The sequence below is a fragment of the Mytilus galloprovincialis genome, chromosome 8 (genome assembly GCF_965363235.1).
Source record: "Mytilus galloprovincialis chromosome 8, xbMytGall1.hap1.1, whole genome shotgun sequence".
In the NCBI taxonomy this organism is placed as follows: Eukaryota; Metazoa; Mollusca; class Bivalvia; order Mytilida; family Mytilidae; genus Mytilus; species Mytilus galloprovincialis.
Genome location: NC_134845.1, coordinates 75,352,356 through 75,371,759, shown reverse-complemented (window position 1 = coordinate 75,371,759; position 19,404 = coordinate 75,352,356). Strand labels below are relative to the sequence as shown.

At 32.9% G+C, this 19,404-nt stretch overlaps 1 protein-coding gene across 2 annotated transcripts in view; it reads left to right on the top strand.

Moving 5' to 3' along the window:
* The window catches only part of LOC143042581 (uncharacterized), an 85,684-nt gene that overhangs the window by 13,937 nt on the left and 52,343 nt on the right, over window positions 1-19,404 (top strand). For both annotated transcript variants that reach the window (XM_076214981.1, XM_076214980.1), the window contains exons 4-9: window positions 1,026-1,301; window positions 2,505-2,780; window positions 4,427-4,702; window positions 6,574-6,849; window positions 7,512-7,787; window positions 10,358-10,633. In XM_076214981.1, the coding sequence (XP_076071096.1) occupies window positions 1,026-1,301; window positions 2,505-2,780; window positions 4,427-4,702; window positions 6,574-6,849; window positions 7,512-7,787; window positions 10,358-10,633 (1,656 nt within the window). The remainder of the gene's footprint in view (window positions 1-1,025; window positions 1,302-2,504; window positions 2,781-4,426; window positions 4,703-6,573; window positions 6,850-7,511; window positions 7,788-10,357; window positions 10,634-19,404) is intronic.

Below are 19,404 nucleotides of genomic sequence, written 5' to 3'. Positions count from 1 at the left end.
ACTTGTATATATATATAAGTACGTCTGAGTCAGTGACAACTCTACAACAGATTTATCCATCGGATCACCAGCAAAGATGTCGATACATGGCTGTGTACATAATGTACAGCCCAGGTGGTCGTGTGGTCTAGCGGGACGGCTGCAGTGCAGGCGATTTTGTGTCACGATATCTCAGTAGCATGGGTTCGAATCCCGGCGAGGAAAGAACCAAAAATTTGCGAAAGCAAATTTACAGATCTAACATTGTTGGGTTGATGTTTAGACGAGTTGTATATATATACAACTAGTCTAAACAATGTTAGATCTGTAAATTTGCTTTCGCAATTTTTTGGTTCTTCCCTCGCCGGGATTCGAACCCATGCTACTGTGATATCGTGACATATATATATGTACACAACTCGTCTAAACATCAACCCAACAATGTTAGATTTGTAAATTTGCTTTCGCAAATTTTTGGTTCTTCCCTCGCCGGGATTCGAACCCATGCTACTGTGATATCGTGACACCAAATCACCTGCACTGCTGCCGTCCCGCTAGACCACACGACCACCTGGGCTCTACAAATATAGAGCTTTCGCTGGCCGTGTGTTACCTTTCCTCGTCAGTTTTAATCTAGCGGCGTACTACAGTACATGATATATAAGGCAATAAGATATATATATATATCTATATATTTAACTGTAGAAAAAATGTAAATATATAGAGTGAACAATATAGTTTATAAAAATGTTTATATCCATCTTATTTTCTGAAGAGACATTGTTTTTGACGATTTCCTCTTTCTAAACATGAAATTATTATAATTGTACTTAAAAAGATAGACGAATTCATTTTTTTGTATATCTTGCTGTGTCTTTAAATGGAAAAAAACTAAATTGGATCTTTCCAAACGCCTTCAACTTTCCAAGGCGGCGTAGAACTGCCCTTTTATGCCTTAAAAGATATTTTACGTCTTCAAATAAAATGTTTGTGTTAAAGATAGGTCAAGGAATTGTATTAATATTAGTTATGCTTTTTTTGTTTAGCTGCACTATCAGTTTTAGCTGGAAAGACATTTTATAACCCGCATGAGACTGAATCCGTAACATTAAATGTCAAGGTCGATGGCAAACCGTCTCGGATCAGATGGTATAAGAACAATCAACTAATTACCATTTCAAATAGATATTCTGGTGGCAATGTGTCAGTTCCAGCTTTAACTATTACTAACATAGAACTTAATGATGGTGGTGAATTTGTGTGCGAAATAACCAATGGAAAGTATACAGCTCGAACCAGCATAATACAATTGTCTCCATCATGTGAGTATATCATATTCATTTTTGTTTTTCTGTTTTACATATGGTTGCTGACTTTTAATGGGCATCATCTTCAAAATATGAAAAAATATGAAATCTGATTTTATTTTTATTGAATCAGAAATGAAAGTGGTATAGTGAAATACTCATTCGCTTCAAACAGCCAATTTGGTTCTAAGTTGTCAAAAAAATAATAAGATAAGAAACATAATTTATGAATTATTCACTTGCAAGTGATTGTTTTGACCTCAATGAATCTGTATGCATATGACAATTATTTTTAACCCTTTAGTTGGATACTGGATAAAAAAAAATCACAAAAACTCAGAAGAAAATCCAATTGGAAAGTCCATAATCACATGGCAAAATCAAATGACAAAACACATAAAAAAAACAATGGATATGCATGTATTCTGCTATTTTGAATGGGCACTAGCTGTCAAATTCGTGTGCATCGATATAACTCAAATTCTCATATTTGATTTATAACAATGTAAAACATTTGTCAAGATTATACAAAGTCTAAAATACACAATGTACTGGGCATGGGCTCGAAAATATGTTGCCTTGTTTCGGGTGTAATTGAGTTTAGACACCATCTTATCAACTGTCGAGTTGACCTCGGAAGACCTCCGATTGCCATATACGCGAATTCTAAGCTTATTTTGACAAAAAAATTAACTAAACTGGCTTCTAACAGTGGTATTATTTTACCTTTCCAATTTCCTTAACGATTAAATTAATGTATTTTTATGCCCCACCTACGATAGTAGAGGGGCATTATCTTTTCTGGTCTGTGGGTCCGTTTGTTCGTCCGTCCGTTCGTTCGTCTGTTCGTACTCGTCCGTTCGTCCGTCCGTCCGTCCCGCGTCAGGTTAGAGTTTTTGGTCAAGATTGTTTTTTATGAAGTTGAATTCCAATCCACTTGAAACTCAGTACGCATGTTCCCTATGATATGAATTTTACGGTCCACTGAACATAGAAAATGATAGTGCAAATGGGTCATTCGTGTACTTGGGACACATTATTGTTTAAGTTGATTGTATTATTTTTTATTGTTACTGTACATCGTAAATTGTCTCATTTGTACGACGATGTCTTTATTGGATTTTCGTTTTTATGTGACAATTTCAGATGTAAATACTTCTTCAAGCTTGAAGGTGTTTTTTATTAGTCGTCCTTTAATTAATGCATGTATATTTGCAGCTGTTCTGTCAGTTACAGCTATAAAGACGTTGTATAAACCTAAAGAGACCAAAACCGTCAAATTGAAAGTGGCAGTCGTAGGAACACCTTCTCATGTCACCTGGTATAAAAACAAACGACCTATTACAATAACAAACAGATATTCTGGTGGCAATGTGGCAGCTCCTGATTTAACTATTACAAACGTTGAGCTTAGCGATGGAGGTGAATACGTGTCCGAAATAACAAATGGAAAAGAAACAACTCAAACCAGTATTATACAATTGTCTCCAAGATGTGAGTTTGTCATTAGAAAGGTTAATAATCATCAAAATTTAAACACAACTAGATAGATATATTTCAATAAATTGAATTATGATTTATCTTCCGATGTAACAATTGCAAAATTCCGTAATGTGAAATATTCCTTAATGCATGTAGAGCAAGACATTGGTTAACTTGCTTGTTTGTTTGTATATTGTTCAATTGTTATTGGGATAAAGTCCAATCAATTGTATAGATATATTGGTGATCCTACACAATTCGTCATTATACAAATTCATTGTAACATATACACGGTTTAAGTCATATGAAACCTCAAATTAAAAAAAATGATGCATATGTTTTTTTATAAGAAAATGGATAGTTTTCCTATGCATTATCAGATTATTAAACTTATGTACATATACTTTTTTCTGAAGATTTTTATTTAATTTGTCCACATTTAAAAGAAGTTTCCTTTTTAAATTACTTGTTTCCAGAAAGCAATTCGCTGACATATTTTTCGTATTCAAAGTGACCTTAGTGTGACCCTCCTCGTGAAAATCCGTTGATCGCAATACGCATGGATCTGTCACTAAAAAAAACTATTATCTGATTATACATTTTATACACGTGCTCACTATCCATGCTTCTTTGTTGATTGTTTACTATACTATAAGGTGACTATCGGTATACTACGGCTTCAAAACACGAAAATAAATGAGCGGCCATATATTCACATCATAACAGACGAAGAGAAAAAAAATGACGATGATACGATATGGAGCACCTGAGATCACCCCTAGCTTTTAGTGGGGTTCGTGTTTTAATTCTTTAGTTTTCTATGTTGTGGCATGTGTACTTAGTCTATTGTTTGTCTGTTTGTCTTTTTCATTTTTAGTCATGGCTTTGTCAGTTTATTTTAGATTTATGAGTTTGACTGTCTCTTTGGTATCTTTTGTCCCTCGTTTACTCTGCACAAGCAGTATTTTTTTTTATATCTAAATCCTTATGCTAGTCACATACATAGAAAACGTTGGCCTTAAGTAATATATGTAAAAAAAAATCATACCTTCTTTATACAAAATCATTGGTTACTGCTGCTACAGAAATGGTTATTTAGGGCAATCTTTAGACGTTCCTTTAACTGCATGTACTACAAAACATGATTGATTGCTATTTTTCTCAGTTTTAAACGGGAAATATATCATAAAGCATTATGAAAACTATTTTAGCTGCTACTTAATATTAGTTTCATACAGTGTAACTACACATATCTATGTCTATTTTGTGCGTCACTGATGAGTCTTGTGTAGACGAAACGCGCGTCTGGCGTACTAAATTATAATCCTGGTACCTTTGATAACTATTGTGATATGTGTATATTCTTCTATTGCATTTAAGTATTGAGGAACATAACATTTGGATGAAAAAGCTGTACTTCTATATACGGGAGATCTTACTTTGGTGTTTTATTTGAACATTCTAACAAATTAATGCTATCGTAAAAAACATTTTTTTTAAATTTCATTTATAAATTCTGTAACTTTATTTCTGTATTGTACATTAAATTATTAAATTATTCTTCATAGTATCCATTTGTACAAATAGTATTCAATCTTTTATCTTATAATTCTCAGGTTATGGGTTTTAAATAGTATATACATATATATTCTTTGTAGCGATGCTGAAAGTTATGGCAGGAGATACTTTATATACCCCTAAAGAGACAGAATCCGTTACTTTGAATGTAAAAGTCATCGGCACACCTTCACAGATCAGATGGTATAAAAATGACCAACTAGTTAAAATATTGGGTAGATATTCCGGTGGCAATGTGACAGATGCTGCTTTGACAATAACTAACGTCAAACATAGTGATGGAGGTGAATATGTGTGCGAAGTTATAGATGGAGAGGATACAGCAAAAACAACTACAATCCGGTTGTTCCCATCATGTGAGTTTAAAACAACCAATAAACAGTTTTAGTGTATAAAGCATAATGCATATTATGGTCGACATTCTCAACTTTTATAATTCAAATATATTCAAAGCAACAACTCGACTTTCATATTTTTCACAATACAAGCAAAAAGTAAGATCACAAAAATACTGAACTCCGAGGAAAATTCAAAATGCAAAGGTTCTAATCAAATGATAAAACACATCAAACGAATGGACAACTGTCATATTTCTGACTTGGTACAGGCATTTTCAATTGTAGAAAATGGTGAATTGAACCTGGTTTCATAGCGCTAAACTTCTTCTTTTCACTTGTACTACAGTCGCATCAAATTGCATTATATTAACAACGATGCGTTAACAAAACTTCACAAATAGGTGAAACAACAACACGAGCCCCATCACAAACCTGGGGTTATTTCATGTGTTCTGTAAGGGTAAACAGGTCCTGCTCACACGTGACACCCGTCGTGTTGCTTATGTCATTGTAAAGCCGATAAATAGTCTAATTTGGTATGTCACATTTGTGAAAAGGGAACTGGATTGTAGTTACGGCAAATTACATTACTATTTAAATTTTAACTTAAAAAGGTTGAATAATTTGTTTAAATACTATAAACTAGACATTATGCTACTTGAAAAACTGCTCTTTAGTCGGTTGTTATCTCAATCATATATTCTTCTGATTTGTTGCAGTTTTTGTTTTTATTTTGTGTATATAGCCTCATATATATTCGTGTCAAACTTGTTTTTAGTGATTGACGGCACAACTAACGTACTTTTGCGTCACTGTTAGTAGACTTTATTAATATCAAACAATACCCTTAATAATAACAGATCTTTTATCACTTATTCTTAAGGGAGCGATTTCATAAGTATTCATGCATATTTGCAGTACTATCTATATAACGTCGAGGGGTGTGAATGTGCTCGGTTGCCAAGTGGTCTAAGTAGTTCTACTACTGTTATCACTATCTAGTCCACCCTTTGAGGTTGTTAGTTAGAACCCCGATCGTGCGGGTGCACTCGACATCAATCTTTATTGTCCAGGATTGTCAGTTATCCTATCGAACGTCGGTGCTTTCTCCGGGCTCTCCCGCTTTCTCCACTAGTACATTTAAACCTGAACGCCACAAAATAGTGCAAGAATGGCGCTTAAAATTTCCGTTAAAACCAATAATCTATCAATCTATTACGTCTTAGCAACATACAATATTGTAAAATTGGGAATGGAAATGTGGAATGTGTCGAAGAGACAACAACCAAAGTAATAAAAAATGTGTTCTTGACGTTCTTTCGTATTTGAATATACAATCTGTTCAAGATGGAATAACCAAATAGCGTATTCCTGCTGTATCCAGCCTGATTATTTATACAAAGGCATCCGATTATTATATCCAAAGACGTTTTGCAACACTTTTGATAAAATGAATATTTACAAACTGATATTGGTTGTCTGTTCAGCTTCATGTTAAAGCTTTCGATTAATGTAGTGTCTTTATGAAGCTGAAATAGTTTACACAGGTTCCTTATGTAACGATCTTTCTTAATTGTATGCCATTTTAAAGTTTTACTGGATATATACAGTGATAGTGCAAGAAGGGCATCCGGGTACTTAATTTACACATTCGTTTTGCATAACTTTAAACACAAATGTATCAATCGAGATGTAAAATATGTATGAATCTGCATGCTCGTTTCAAACCAAACATCTTAAAAAACACATACAATGTATCATTGTGATGATTAAATGCAGAATTAAATAAAACCCAATTAAGAAATGTTAATTGACAAGCCTCCTTTTAAGAATCGTTTTAGCATTTGTGTTAGAAACAAATACAAATAAAAGTGTGGTTCTTTTTTCAGCCAACCTTTCAATTGTAGTTGGTAAGATATTTTATAACCCAAAGGAGACCGACACAGTTACGTTGAACGTGAAAGTTGTAGGAATACCATCGAAGATCAGATGGTATAAAAACAATCAACTGATAACCATATTGAACAGATATTCTGGTGGCAGTGTGTCAGCTCCTGCTTTGACTATAACAGACGTCAGACTAAGTGATGGTGGGGAATATGTGTGCGAAGTAACAAAAGGAAAGGATACAATTCAAAGCAGTATCATACAATTGTCTCCAATATGTGAGTTATTCCATCTTAGTTTCATTTATTATCCCATATTCTGGCATTATCCAGGAGAAAGTCGCATTACATCATATAATTGGCTGTTGTTACCTGTAAAAAACCTGATTAAGACATCGGCATGTCGTTACTACATCACATCATGATAATATACTCACATACGATTTTATTAACATTTCAGTGGCAAATATGTAAGTTCTTTCCCTTGTCATAAAGTACTCTGGTACTTCTTTGATTAAAATTTTTTTTAATGAATGAAAGTGGATGCAATATATGTATCAGCCTACGACGAACTTAACTAAATATTGGCTTTAAATCTTGTATTCCGAACAGTTAATTTATTTAGTGACATTGATAAAGACATGTTTCGAAAACTTTTTCTAATGGATAAAGGCTACAGTGGTTTTTCGATGTTCAAATCTAGCAAATCCTAATGGATAAAGGCTACAGGGATTTTTCGATGTTCAAATCTAGCAAATGCTATGCACGCACCCGCCATGCAAATGCCATTAAAAAAAAATAAGTTAAGTTTCACAAGACTGTTTCTAGATGGTTGATCTTTATCCATTTAAACATTGGATTCCTTATTATATTATTACAATGTTTATACACAAAAGATGGACAAATAATAAATATTAAACTGTATTTGTATATTTTTGTAGCCATGCTTTCAGTTATAGCCGAAAAGATATATTATAATCCAAGGGAGACGGAATCAATAACCTTGAAAGTAAATGTGGAGGGCAAACCTTCAAAGGTCACGTGGTATAAAAACAATCAGCCTATTACAATAATGAACAGATATGCCGGTGGCAAAGTGTCAGCTCCTGCTTTGACTATAACTAATATTCATCTGAGTGATGGTGGCGAGTATGTGTGCGAAGTAACAAATGGAAAGGATACAGCTCGAAGCGGTACAATACAGTTGTCTCCAGCATGTGAGTAACCCATATATTTTTTCAATTTTTAGAATTTTAAGGAAAAACCTCAAACAATGTAGGTATTTAAAGCACCTATTTGACTCAAATTCTCATATTTGATTGATAACAATGTAAAACATTTATCCAAAATACAAAAAATTTAAAATAAACAGTTTACAGAGCATGGGGTAGATAATATGTAGGTTCGTTTCGAGTCCAGACGACACGTGCAATTGGATTTTTATAGGTCTGTTTGATTTTATTTTATAGATTAAAAATATATGCTACTCATTGTTTTAAACCGTATAAGAATGATTTTATATGGATCGAATCGGTAATCAAATGATTTATCGTAGTTTAACTTTCATTGTTGCCTTTCTTTTTCTTTAAATAACCAGTACACGTACAATGCATGCGTTGGTAATCTCTATCTATGGGTTAAATTAAATTTCACATGAATACGGATTTAATGAGGTCGGTAATTATCAATGTTTCTTCGCTTAATTTGACAAGATTGAACCAGTTTGGCTGCTAAAAGCGAATTATTATTTCACTTTTTCACTTTCAGTATTGATTGATCAAAAAAAATCTTACTTTGGATTTTTTGTTTATCTCGTAGCTAGTGCCTCCTTAAGAAGACATACATATTATTTTCCTTATTCAATGTGACCATGGGATAAAACTGTGAATGAAAACTGGGAAAGTGTAATAGACACAAAATCCTAACCAAAGAGCAGAAAACAGTTAATCAGTGGGTCTTCAATGCAGCGGGGAAAAAGTAAACAAACATCGCTGATGATTTGATTTTTGTATTTAACGCCACTTGTATGCCCTGCTTTCGGGCTATTTCGTGGCAGACAGTTTTGATGGAGGAAACAAACCTTCAATAGAAAAATTCACAATCCTAGTCAATTAAGATTGAATTGGAGTGCACCTGCACGAGCGTAGTTCCATTTCACAACCTCAGAGTTGACTGGCTAATGATAACAGTAGTAAAAACTTAAACCACTCGGCCACCGAGGCCCCTACATCACTGATGAATTATTAACATATAGGTAAATAATTCGACCAGATTGAATCAGTATGCATGTGATCTTCAATTAAACCACTAATCTAGGGATGGGTTTTGCATGAATTAGGCGTTTTCAGTTATCAAATGGAAATAATTAAATGTTCGAAATAGAACACGGGTTAAACATTGATTTAGTTGACCGATTTAATACATAAAAAATCCTTTGTATACATGTAAACCGATAATTACAACTAATTTTTCACCTATTAATATATGAAATCAAACCGACCTTAAAAAAAAAATTTCAACGAGTGCCCTGTCTATTTATATATTTGTTTATGTTTATATCGGGTTAAATGACTATCGACAGTCTTCAGTAGTCACATCAATAATGAATTAGACAGCGTCTAGACTTTTATACGCACGAATTGCTGAGTCATATCATCGAGCTAGTGAATGGTTAGTTGTTTGTTTCAGAAATTTATACTTTAGATTTACGTTGTTAAATGTTATAAATCAAATATGAAAATTTGAGTCAAATAGGTGAGCAGGAATTTGACAGCTTATGTCCCTAAAGTGACACTTTTCATTCGATGTTTTTTTTGTTGTTATTGTTTTGAACTTGTTATTGTTTATGTGAAATTGTTTGGGTTTATTTATAAATTTGCAATCAGTAAACACGTAATCACCAATTTATATTTACAGATAGATGTTATTTGAAGCAAATTCTGATAGGGGGTCTTTCCTCTTCATAGCGAATTTTCTTTTTTGCAGTGATCAAGACAGTTATATAAATTGTGAGAAATTGTCATTGCAATATAAAGTCAACAGTAGTATAACGCTGTTTGAAACTCCGAAATCGATAGAAAAATGATAAATCCGGGTTGCAAACTTCAACTTAGGGATACGCATTAAATATAAGATGAGAATAACGACACAGCAAAAAGTTTGAACAAGACAACGTCTTGTAAATAATAGATGTAGTCAACTACAGTTTCCTACATTATTTTGTAGCTAGGTCACTGGTCTTTAGGGAAGAAGGTTAAGTTTTAAGATGTAAGACACCTATTCGCGTATTATTTTTTTCTACAAAAAAGATGTATTAGAAACATAGCTTTGGGTTTTTGATATTAGAATTGTCTTTTATTTGTCTTCATATTATCCTTGTGTGACTTTTTAATTTGAAATAGTTTTTTTATTCATTGAAGATGGAACAATGACTAACAGTTGTTAAAATATATTTTTTTTATCCTAATTGATATTGTCTTATTGCCAATAATACTAAATTTTACAATATCTTATTGATCTTTTTAAACATCCTTCGAGTGAATGTGGATTGATAAAAACAAACTTGGAATATATTTTTGTTTGCTTTATCAGCGATACAGTTTACATGTACTTGGAGCCCGTATTTAAAAAAACGAAAATAGTGTAAACAGAACATGCAATCGTTTCTGTGACAGCTTCACCTATTAAATCAAAATAAAATTAAAATAAAATAAAATAGTAAATCCTTAATTCTGATAAGCATTAATAAAACAAATCGTTTTTTATGTTGTCTTTGAACATTTTGTAGCAATGCTGTCAGTAATAGCTGGAAAGACACGTTATAGCCCAAAAGAGAACGAATCTGTCACATTACAAGTTACTGTCGTAGGCACACCTTCTAAGATCAACTGGTATAAAGACAATCAACTTATAACATTATCGAATAGATATTCTGATGGAACTGTGTCTTCCCCTGCACTGACTATAACAAACGTCAAACTTAGTGATGGTGGTGCATATGTGTGTGAAATAACAAATGGAAAGGATACAGCTCGAACAGGCACAATCAAGTTGTCTCCATTATGTGAGTAATTCGTCTTTTTTTAAGAACCTTTGACAATTGTTTGGCTTTGAATCGTTTGATTGACTTTTATGGTATTATTTGCTGTTTTTATACATTCGTTCACATGGTTATTTTCAAACCGTTTTGAGTAAGTTGTAGCTTGTTATTCCCTTATACACCAGATAATGTTTATTCTTTCGTATTTGTCCACACCATGCATTATATATTGTCCACATTACGTAAAGTAAACACAAAGTTGTACGTTTGAAAATAATAATATTAAGGACTAAACAGTCTCCGGGACAAGTTTGCAATTCCGCTGAGTGCAAAAGTTGTCACCTTAATTTTTGGAGTTAAGTCAAAACAAAGTTGATAACTTGGTTGGTATTGGTTCCCTGATATTTGTCCTAAAAAATTTTGGCTCTAGCACCACTGTTGAAAAAGTTATGCCCCTTTTTTCAACAATTTCCTCAGAGGAAAAGTACTTTTCCTCAAGGGAAATCAAATTTCCCTGAAGGAAAAAGATTTTTCCTTAAGGGAAATTGTTTTTTCCTCAAGGGAAAAAGATTTCCCTTAGGGAATTTGCTGCATAATTATTTCCTTCGAGGAAATTCTATTTCCTTAGAGGAAATTCTTTTTCCTTAGAGGAAATTCTTTTTCCTTAGAGGAAATTCTTTTTCCTTTGAGGAAATTTGCAGCTTCAAATTTTCCTTCGAGGAAATTTGCAGCTTTAAATTTTCCTTTGAGGAAATACTTTTTCCTGTGAGGAAATTTGTAGCTTCAAATTTTCCTTGGAGGAAATACTTTTTCCTGTGAGGAAATTTTTGACAAACATTTTTCCTTGGAGGAAAATTCAAGACAACAAATTTCCTCTGAGGAAATCATTGTTCTTCAAATTTCCTCTAGGGAAATTTCTGAACATCAAATTTCCCTTAAGGAAATGTTTTTCCTCTATGGAAATCTCATAACAGTACAAACAGTATTAATATATTTTCTCCTAGACTGAATTATTGATACAAAAGATAATTAAAACTTTATTACTGTAATACAAATTTTCATGGTGAGTATTTAACATACAAAAACAAAAGGCTGACTGTTTAGCATGTTTAAGACAATACAATAATAAGCAAAACGCTATGAATATCATACCATTTGTGATGTTATTAATATTGTGCTCATATTTGAATATTAAATAAAATAAACACTTTTCATGTCAAATTAACTTGTCTTCTGTTTCAGCTGCTGTGTATTCGACCCTCTACATAACAGTTCAGTGCATAAATAATTCAATCCACAAGACATCTTCCTTCAATTTGTTGAATAAATTTTGGCAACATGTTCTTCAAACATCTTCTTTGTATATTTGATATGATGGAGCCATGTACATGAATGGATAAAGCAGGTGTTTATTTCGACAACAAACATGACAAAGATACTATTATTTTTCTTAATTTCTCCATAATCCATCAGTGAATATGAATGTAGGTTGTTACATTTTACACAATTGTGTTCTTTGATAGTACTCCATTTTGTTTATAGCAATTTTGTAGGATTTTTTTTCTATTTCTTTTTCCAGAAAAACACACAGTTGAGTTCATTTCACATTAGTAATCCAATTAGCACATTATGTAGAAAAGTATTAACAATTAAAATTCCTCTTCAGTATAGACCTGCAGGACCTGTTGATGATCATAAAAACCAAGATATCTATAAATACTCAAAATAAAAAAACAAATGTTATAAATTGAGAAAAAAACAGCAATATAAATAAGCTTATTTTATCATGTTTTAATGAACATTTTGAGAAACTTTCATTTGATATTCTTACTTGTCATGCTTATGAGTGCTCTTATTTCAGTGCTTTGTGTCCAAGATTTAATATTCTTTGTTTAGTACCTTGCAGTGATATTTAAAGTTGAGCCACTTGCAATAGTTCATGTTGCAATAGAATGTTCATATGTTGTGTTAATATTTGAACCACTGTCCTATATTATGGTCAGGTTGAGTGCTTACAGACATGAGGCCTAAATTAATATATTGTTTGTTTCCCTAATCCCTATTCTGACAAGCCAGGTGTGGGTAGGTAGGTAGGTAAATAATTTTATTTTTCCCAAAAGCCTGAATATTATTGGATGATCCGGCATGCCCGAAAAATCAGAAATGAATAAAATAATATTTGGCTTAGTTTTGACAATAAAATTTTATGAGTAGGGCCATTTTTGCAGGGTCGGTCGGGATTGGAGAAACAAACAATATTTTATATTAGGCCTGATTTTTTTTTATTGTTATTGCCTTTGAACATGTTGAACAAAATTGGATTGTTTAAATCTTTATATGTTGAGATCTTTAATGAATGACCTATAAAGGAAGTGTTTTCTCATTATTGAAGGCAGGCCCATGATTGGCCTTTAATTTCTTGCATCTACTTCATTGAACTCCGGTGGATAAGTCACTCATTTACCATACCATATTTTCTTATTTTTATATGAGTCATCATTCAAAGGCAATTTCTTTTATTACTGTAATTCAGAAATTATCCAAACTTTTTAGTAATGTGAATAATGTGACTGGGTGAGTATCGCAAAAATAAGAAATCATATTTTGATAACAGAAACATATATAATTATTTTCTGTGACTGTATCTTACATTAGTTTGTAGGATCCTTTACTATAGATAATTTAGCTGATCTGTAACAATAACATCTGCATGCCTTATATATCATGTACTGTAGTACGCCGCTAGATTAAAACTGACGTGGAAAGGTAACACATGCCCACCGAAAGCTCTTTTATTTGAGAGCCCAGGTGGTCGTGTGGTCTAGCGGGACGGCTGCAGTGCAGGCGATTTGGTGTCACGATATCACAGTAGCATGGGTTCGAATCCCGTCGAGGGAAGAACCAAAAATTTGCGTAAGCAAATTTACAGATCTAACATTGTTGGGTTGATGTTTAGACGAGTTATATATATATATATATATATATATATATATATATATATCATGTAACTATATAGATCTTTATGCAGATTTTTTTTTGTAATCACAATAAGTTGTCCATTCCCTGAAAAATCTGAATTTACAGTATATAGAAGTGGTCTTACCATTTAGGCCTTGTTGTATTCTGTTTATCTTGTTTTGCGCTCGTTCTATTGTAACTGTTTATATTTTTCATTATTTTTCTATATTTCTTGTCCTATAAAACATAAAAAGGGTAAAAACTATTATCAAACATCAGTTTGTGTTTTTCTGTATATGCAGTTATATTTAAAAAGAATGGAATATTTGTGCTATTTCATTTCACAAACTTTTTGCCAGTCATGACCTTCAAAGACTTTCACCCTGGTCAATAGTTTAAAAAACAAACATTCCCATACTTTTTCTTTGTGTTCGTACTAATTTTTCATAAATTTGACAAAAAAGACATGGTGATCGATTCAACTTTTCTTCTATAATTTGTTTTGCTTGACTACGTTAAACTCTGAAATATTATTAACAGTATAATCTGTATGTGTCTCACTCGTCAAAATTTCAAATTAATATATAAATAACCAATAAAAATGCTATGCATGGCTCAGCTTGATACAAACGTACAGGTCGAACCCAGAACAGTTGGGGCAAGTATGGACACAACATTCAAGCTCGATACAACTCTGAATTTTGAATTTTTATTGTGATTCAATAGTTGATGCAGCATAGGTTTCTGACACAGAATGAATGTGGTCCAAGTACTTAAAAAATTTTAAATTGACAATTAACCTCTAAAATGGCCCAATATTCAAAATCTCAATACATGGTTAGATGCAGCATATCAACATGATCAAAGAACCCCAATAATTCATTTTTTGATGAAATCAAACAAAGTTAAATTTTGGACCCTTTAGAACTCAATGTGGACCAATTTGATAACGGCCAAAATATAAAAAATCTTAACGAATGGTTAGATTCAGCATATCATAGAGCCCCATATAATCAATTTTTGTTGAAATCAAACAAAGTAAAATTTTGGACCCCGATTTGGACCAACTTGAAATTTGGGCCCATAATAGAAAAATCTAAGTAAATATTCAGATTCAGCATATTAATCTGAACACCAAGAATTTAAATATTGTTAAAATCAAAATAAGTTTAATTTTGGACCCTTTGGACCTTAAGGTAGACCAATTTAAACAGGACCAAAAAACTAGGAATCTAAATACACAGTTAGATTTGGCATATCAAAGAACTCCAATAAATCAATTTTCTATAAAATCAAACAAAGTTTAATATTGGCCCCTTTTGGCCCTAATTCATGTAATTCCTAAACTCTGAACAAAAACTCTGGTCACAAACATTGTGTTTGAATTTCACAGATTTCTATTAACTTGTACTAAAGTAATTAAGCGGAAACTAAATGTCCTGGGACAACGACGACTACATGATAAAATTGAGAATGGAAAAAGGGAATGTGTCAAAGAGACAACAACCTGACCATAGTTTCGAGGGTTGGAATCCTTTTCTTTTACCGACCAATGCATTTGAATGGGAGATATAGTTGGAACCCCTCTTTACTCATGGTTGGGACCCCCCTTTGAAAATGGCTGGATCCACCCCTGAGAAGCATTATAGGAACCCCCCTATTTTTGGATTATCAATGCATTTGAATGGGGACATGTAATTGGACCCCCCCTTCCCCTTTTGTCCTGGGTTAGAATCCCACCCCCACCCCTTTTTAAAATGACTGGATCTGCCCCTTAAGGGTCTATAATTAAGTTTGACAACATCAGACATACTACTTTATCAAAAATAAATGCCACATTTCATCCAATTTAATTTCATCCCTTACTTGCTATTTCATCCATAATATTTAAAGAAATATAAATTTGGGAGTAGTATGATTTTAATTTGCAAGTTATTAACTATCCAAACTAGAGACCTAATCATGCTAATAGAGTAGATATCCTTGACTAATTTAAATCAAACTTGAGGTGACTGGGAACAAAGATTTAAGGGAATAGATGACAGTTTACCTACAATGACCTAGTTTCATAACAATAGCATACATTAATAAAGACTACATGGTCACTCTTATGTTTAAATTTTGGGTGTTCATTTTTTAATGTTTAAAGCTAACAATTTCAACTACATACAAGTATCAAGATTTGATCCTACATTATTTAAATATTGAAAAAAATAGCTTTTTAAATTTGGATCTATATATAATTGTGTATGTCACATGGATGTATTTTAATGTAAAGCATCTGAAAAATCATTAGCCGTCTCATCATGCTCATATTAATTTCAGTTCTTCAAAAGGCAAATTTATATGAGCTTATGCTGAAAATAGAGATTTCTTATTAAGGAGAAATCCCTGCCCCCCTTTTTGTGTGAAAAATTTTGTTGATTATATAGGGAATCACAGAAACATGACTGAGGCAAGCATCCCCCATCTGACCCCCCCCCCCTCCCAAATGAAAAGTTCTGGATCCGCCCGTCAACCTTTCACTCAGGTAATTGGTGAAGTGTTGTCACACAAAATAAATGATACCAAATGTTCATATGAATATGTTTTTAGCCAGTGTAGGTGTAAGTCTGTCAGGAGGCAACCATTTGATTTGTACGGTGAAAAATGTGATTAATCTTGCTTGGTAAACTTGTGCTATAAATAAAAATTACCAATCCATTAAAAAATCCGTGAGCCCAATCTCATCCAGTAAATAGATTATTGTCTGTTTTCGAAGTTATATGGAAGTAAGTTAGTAGTCCAGATAATTATGACGCATTGCAAGGCATTTTTTCTGAGGAGAAGTGTAGAATGGGGGAATGGAACCAATAAATTGATCGGATCCGAAATGTTCTTCCCAGTAGGCTAAAGGAGCACCGATTATTTTGTAGGTAATTATTATTAGTGTCGGTGGTCTCACAAATCAGAGTGAATATTGCATGCACATTAAAATTAGCAGAGAAGAGACAACTATCAACTTGTGTTTTATTCATTTTCTCGCAGTTATTTACCGTAAATCAGCTATATAGACATAGGAAGATGTGGTGTATGTATATATAACCTAGTCCAAATAATTATGACGTCTTGAAAGGCTATTATAATTTTTTCTTTGACGCTATGACGTCTTGAAAGGCTATTATAATTTTTTTCTTTGACGCCTTACATCGGTCGATGTATTAAGGCGTCAAAGAAAAAAATTATAATAGCCTTTCAAGACGTCATAATTATTTGGACTATATATAACCCAAAACAGGTGTTCGGTTCTAGTATATATATAGTGGCTATAGTCAGAGACATGTAAACTAATAATATACATGTATTTATATATATGTCTCTGCTATAGTATATGACTTTTAAATAACAATTATCAATTATATCTGTATTTTGTGGCGGGTCGAAGGGGATGGAATCCGGGGTTGGACTCCCCTAGCTTTTTGTGAGCAATCATTGCATAAATGATAATCTAGGGAATCCTCTCAAGTTCCTATATACAAGGTGATAGGACGTTCCGTTGGAATAGGTTACCTGTGCATCAGGAAAAGTTTTAATATAGGAACCTTAAAAATATGTGAACAGGTCGGGGAACTCTCTTTTGACACTTAGGCATGTTAGGTATTGCACTGTTGCATTACACACCAACCAAAACGCAAACAATATGGGAAAAGATAACATTTTAACCTACACAATATATGAATAAGGTATACACTTTTGAAATCTAAATTATATGAAAAGGGTGGGGTAACATAAACCCAGCGGCAATGACACCCCTTATTTAATGGAGACATGTAGTTGGAACCCCCTTTATCATGGCTAGATCCGCCCATGATTTTACATGTAAATCAAGCCCCGGGTATTTTTTGGCATAACGGTAACCACGAAAGGGGGGGGGCTATTTAAAAGGGTATACCAATAAAAGCACGAGGAATTATAAATATACAATTCAACAGGGGTAGAGTGCATGGAGGAATGGGAATTAAAATTGTCTCTTCTCGATGATAGAAAAAAGTATCTTGCACGTTATTTTCATCATCTTGTCTAAAACACTCTGAATAATGAGCTTCAAGCTGAAAACAAGGCATGTGAAATACTAATAACATACACTTCTTTTTTTATACGTTGTATGGACAAACCCATAAATCCCTCAAAAAAATTGCTTGATTCATGTCATATCAAATAAATTACAGCGCGGAAAGGTAACTTTAATTTAATATCAAACCTAAATTTTTGTTATATTTTTCAATAAATTTAAAAATCTTAATTAGGCATGCGTGAGTTCCATTTCATGAAACCTACACAGATTTCTATAAAACAAATAAAAAATTATAAATACAGTTTTTCAATTCTTTCCGGCATAGATTAAAAAAATAATCTTTATACGAGTTTGGTTGAATTGTTTCACTTCATTATAATGATAAATCCTTTAGTTCTTAAATTTTTAATTAAAATGAATTTATCATTTTGTTATCTAACGATAAACTTTTTAAATTGAAGTGACATGGTCAGTAACCTAATTAGTTACATGGCTGATTACCATCTTACAGGTGACCCAGTAATTTTCCATATGACAGTAGCGTGTGCCCTTGGGGTTATATCGGGGTGTGTATAACTTATTTTCTGGGGAACATCCTGTCCACGTGTAGTACTTAGCATATATTGCAACAGATGACATTAAACAAATTTTCTTTGTAGCATCGGAGGCAATTTCATGTTCGACCACACAAAATATTTCACAAAAAAGATATGATAAAATCAAAAGAAAAAGATAAAGAAATATTAACAAATAAAGGTGGAATTGAGTAAACGGGGATTCGTGTTTTTATGAGCTTATTTTCAGTGGACAACAACAAATGGAAGTTTTTAACGACCTTAATTGTGTGACCTAAAGTTGTTGATGTTTGTGTCATTTTGGTCTTTTGTGGATAGTTGTCTCATTGGCAATCATACCACATCTTTTTTTTAATATTGACTGGCTATATACATGATATAATATAAATAGCACGTGCACGGTCGGTCCAGTGGTTATATATATGACAATAATTGTCCGATCTGATACACGTACCTATAATGTATAGAATTTTGAACAGCTTCAAATATATGGGGTCCGTAGAAACACCGCAAAGGACCTCCTTAGTGCACTAAGAACAAAAATATGCACTAAGGACCTGATGGAATGATACAACTGTCACAAAGGATATGGCATATAGAAATAGACTTTGTAAAAGGAGAAGGTCCGGTAAGACACCTTTTTGGCCCCAAAATATAGCAGTTTTACAAAATTTTTAGTTATTTTTTGGACAGTAGAATGCTTCTGCTACATAAATATGGGCTGTTTTTGACAATACATGGCACATATATCGGGTACTAGCACCATAAAGTCATGCTAAATGGCAAAAACCATCTGAAAAGTGACATTTTCCGGCATATTTGGTGGATTTTTCATATTTGAGCTTGAATCGGATCGTTTTTAATGACAAAATCAGAGAAAATCTTCCACATACACTAATAGAATCAAATAAAATAGACACTTAAGTGTTTCAAAAGTGGTCAAAATCTTTCGTCAGATGAACCTGAAATTTAAGGCCAAAATCGGTCCTTACCGGACCTACTCCTTTCATAATTTTTAAATTATATCTTTTCTATAATGTTTTCTCGACACGTGCCTCAAAAAGTTGATTGTCACCTTTTGTATAATCGGTAGAAATTCATGTTCGCTCAACCTTGAACCGTGAATAATCTGCTAGTATACTGATTAAACATGTACTAGTATATGGCCATGGTATTTCAAATTGTTCTCTATTTTTTTCATTTGTTTG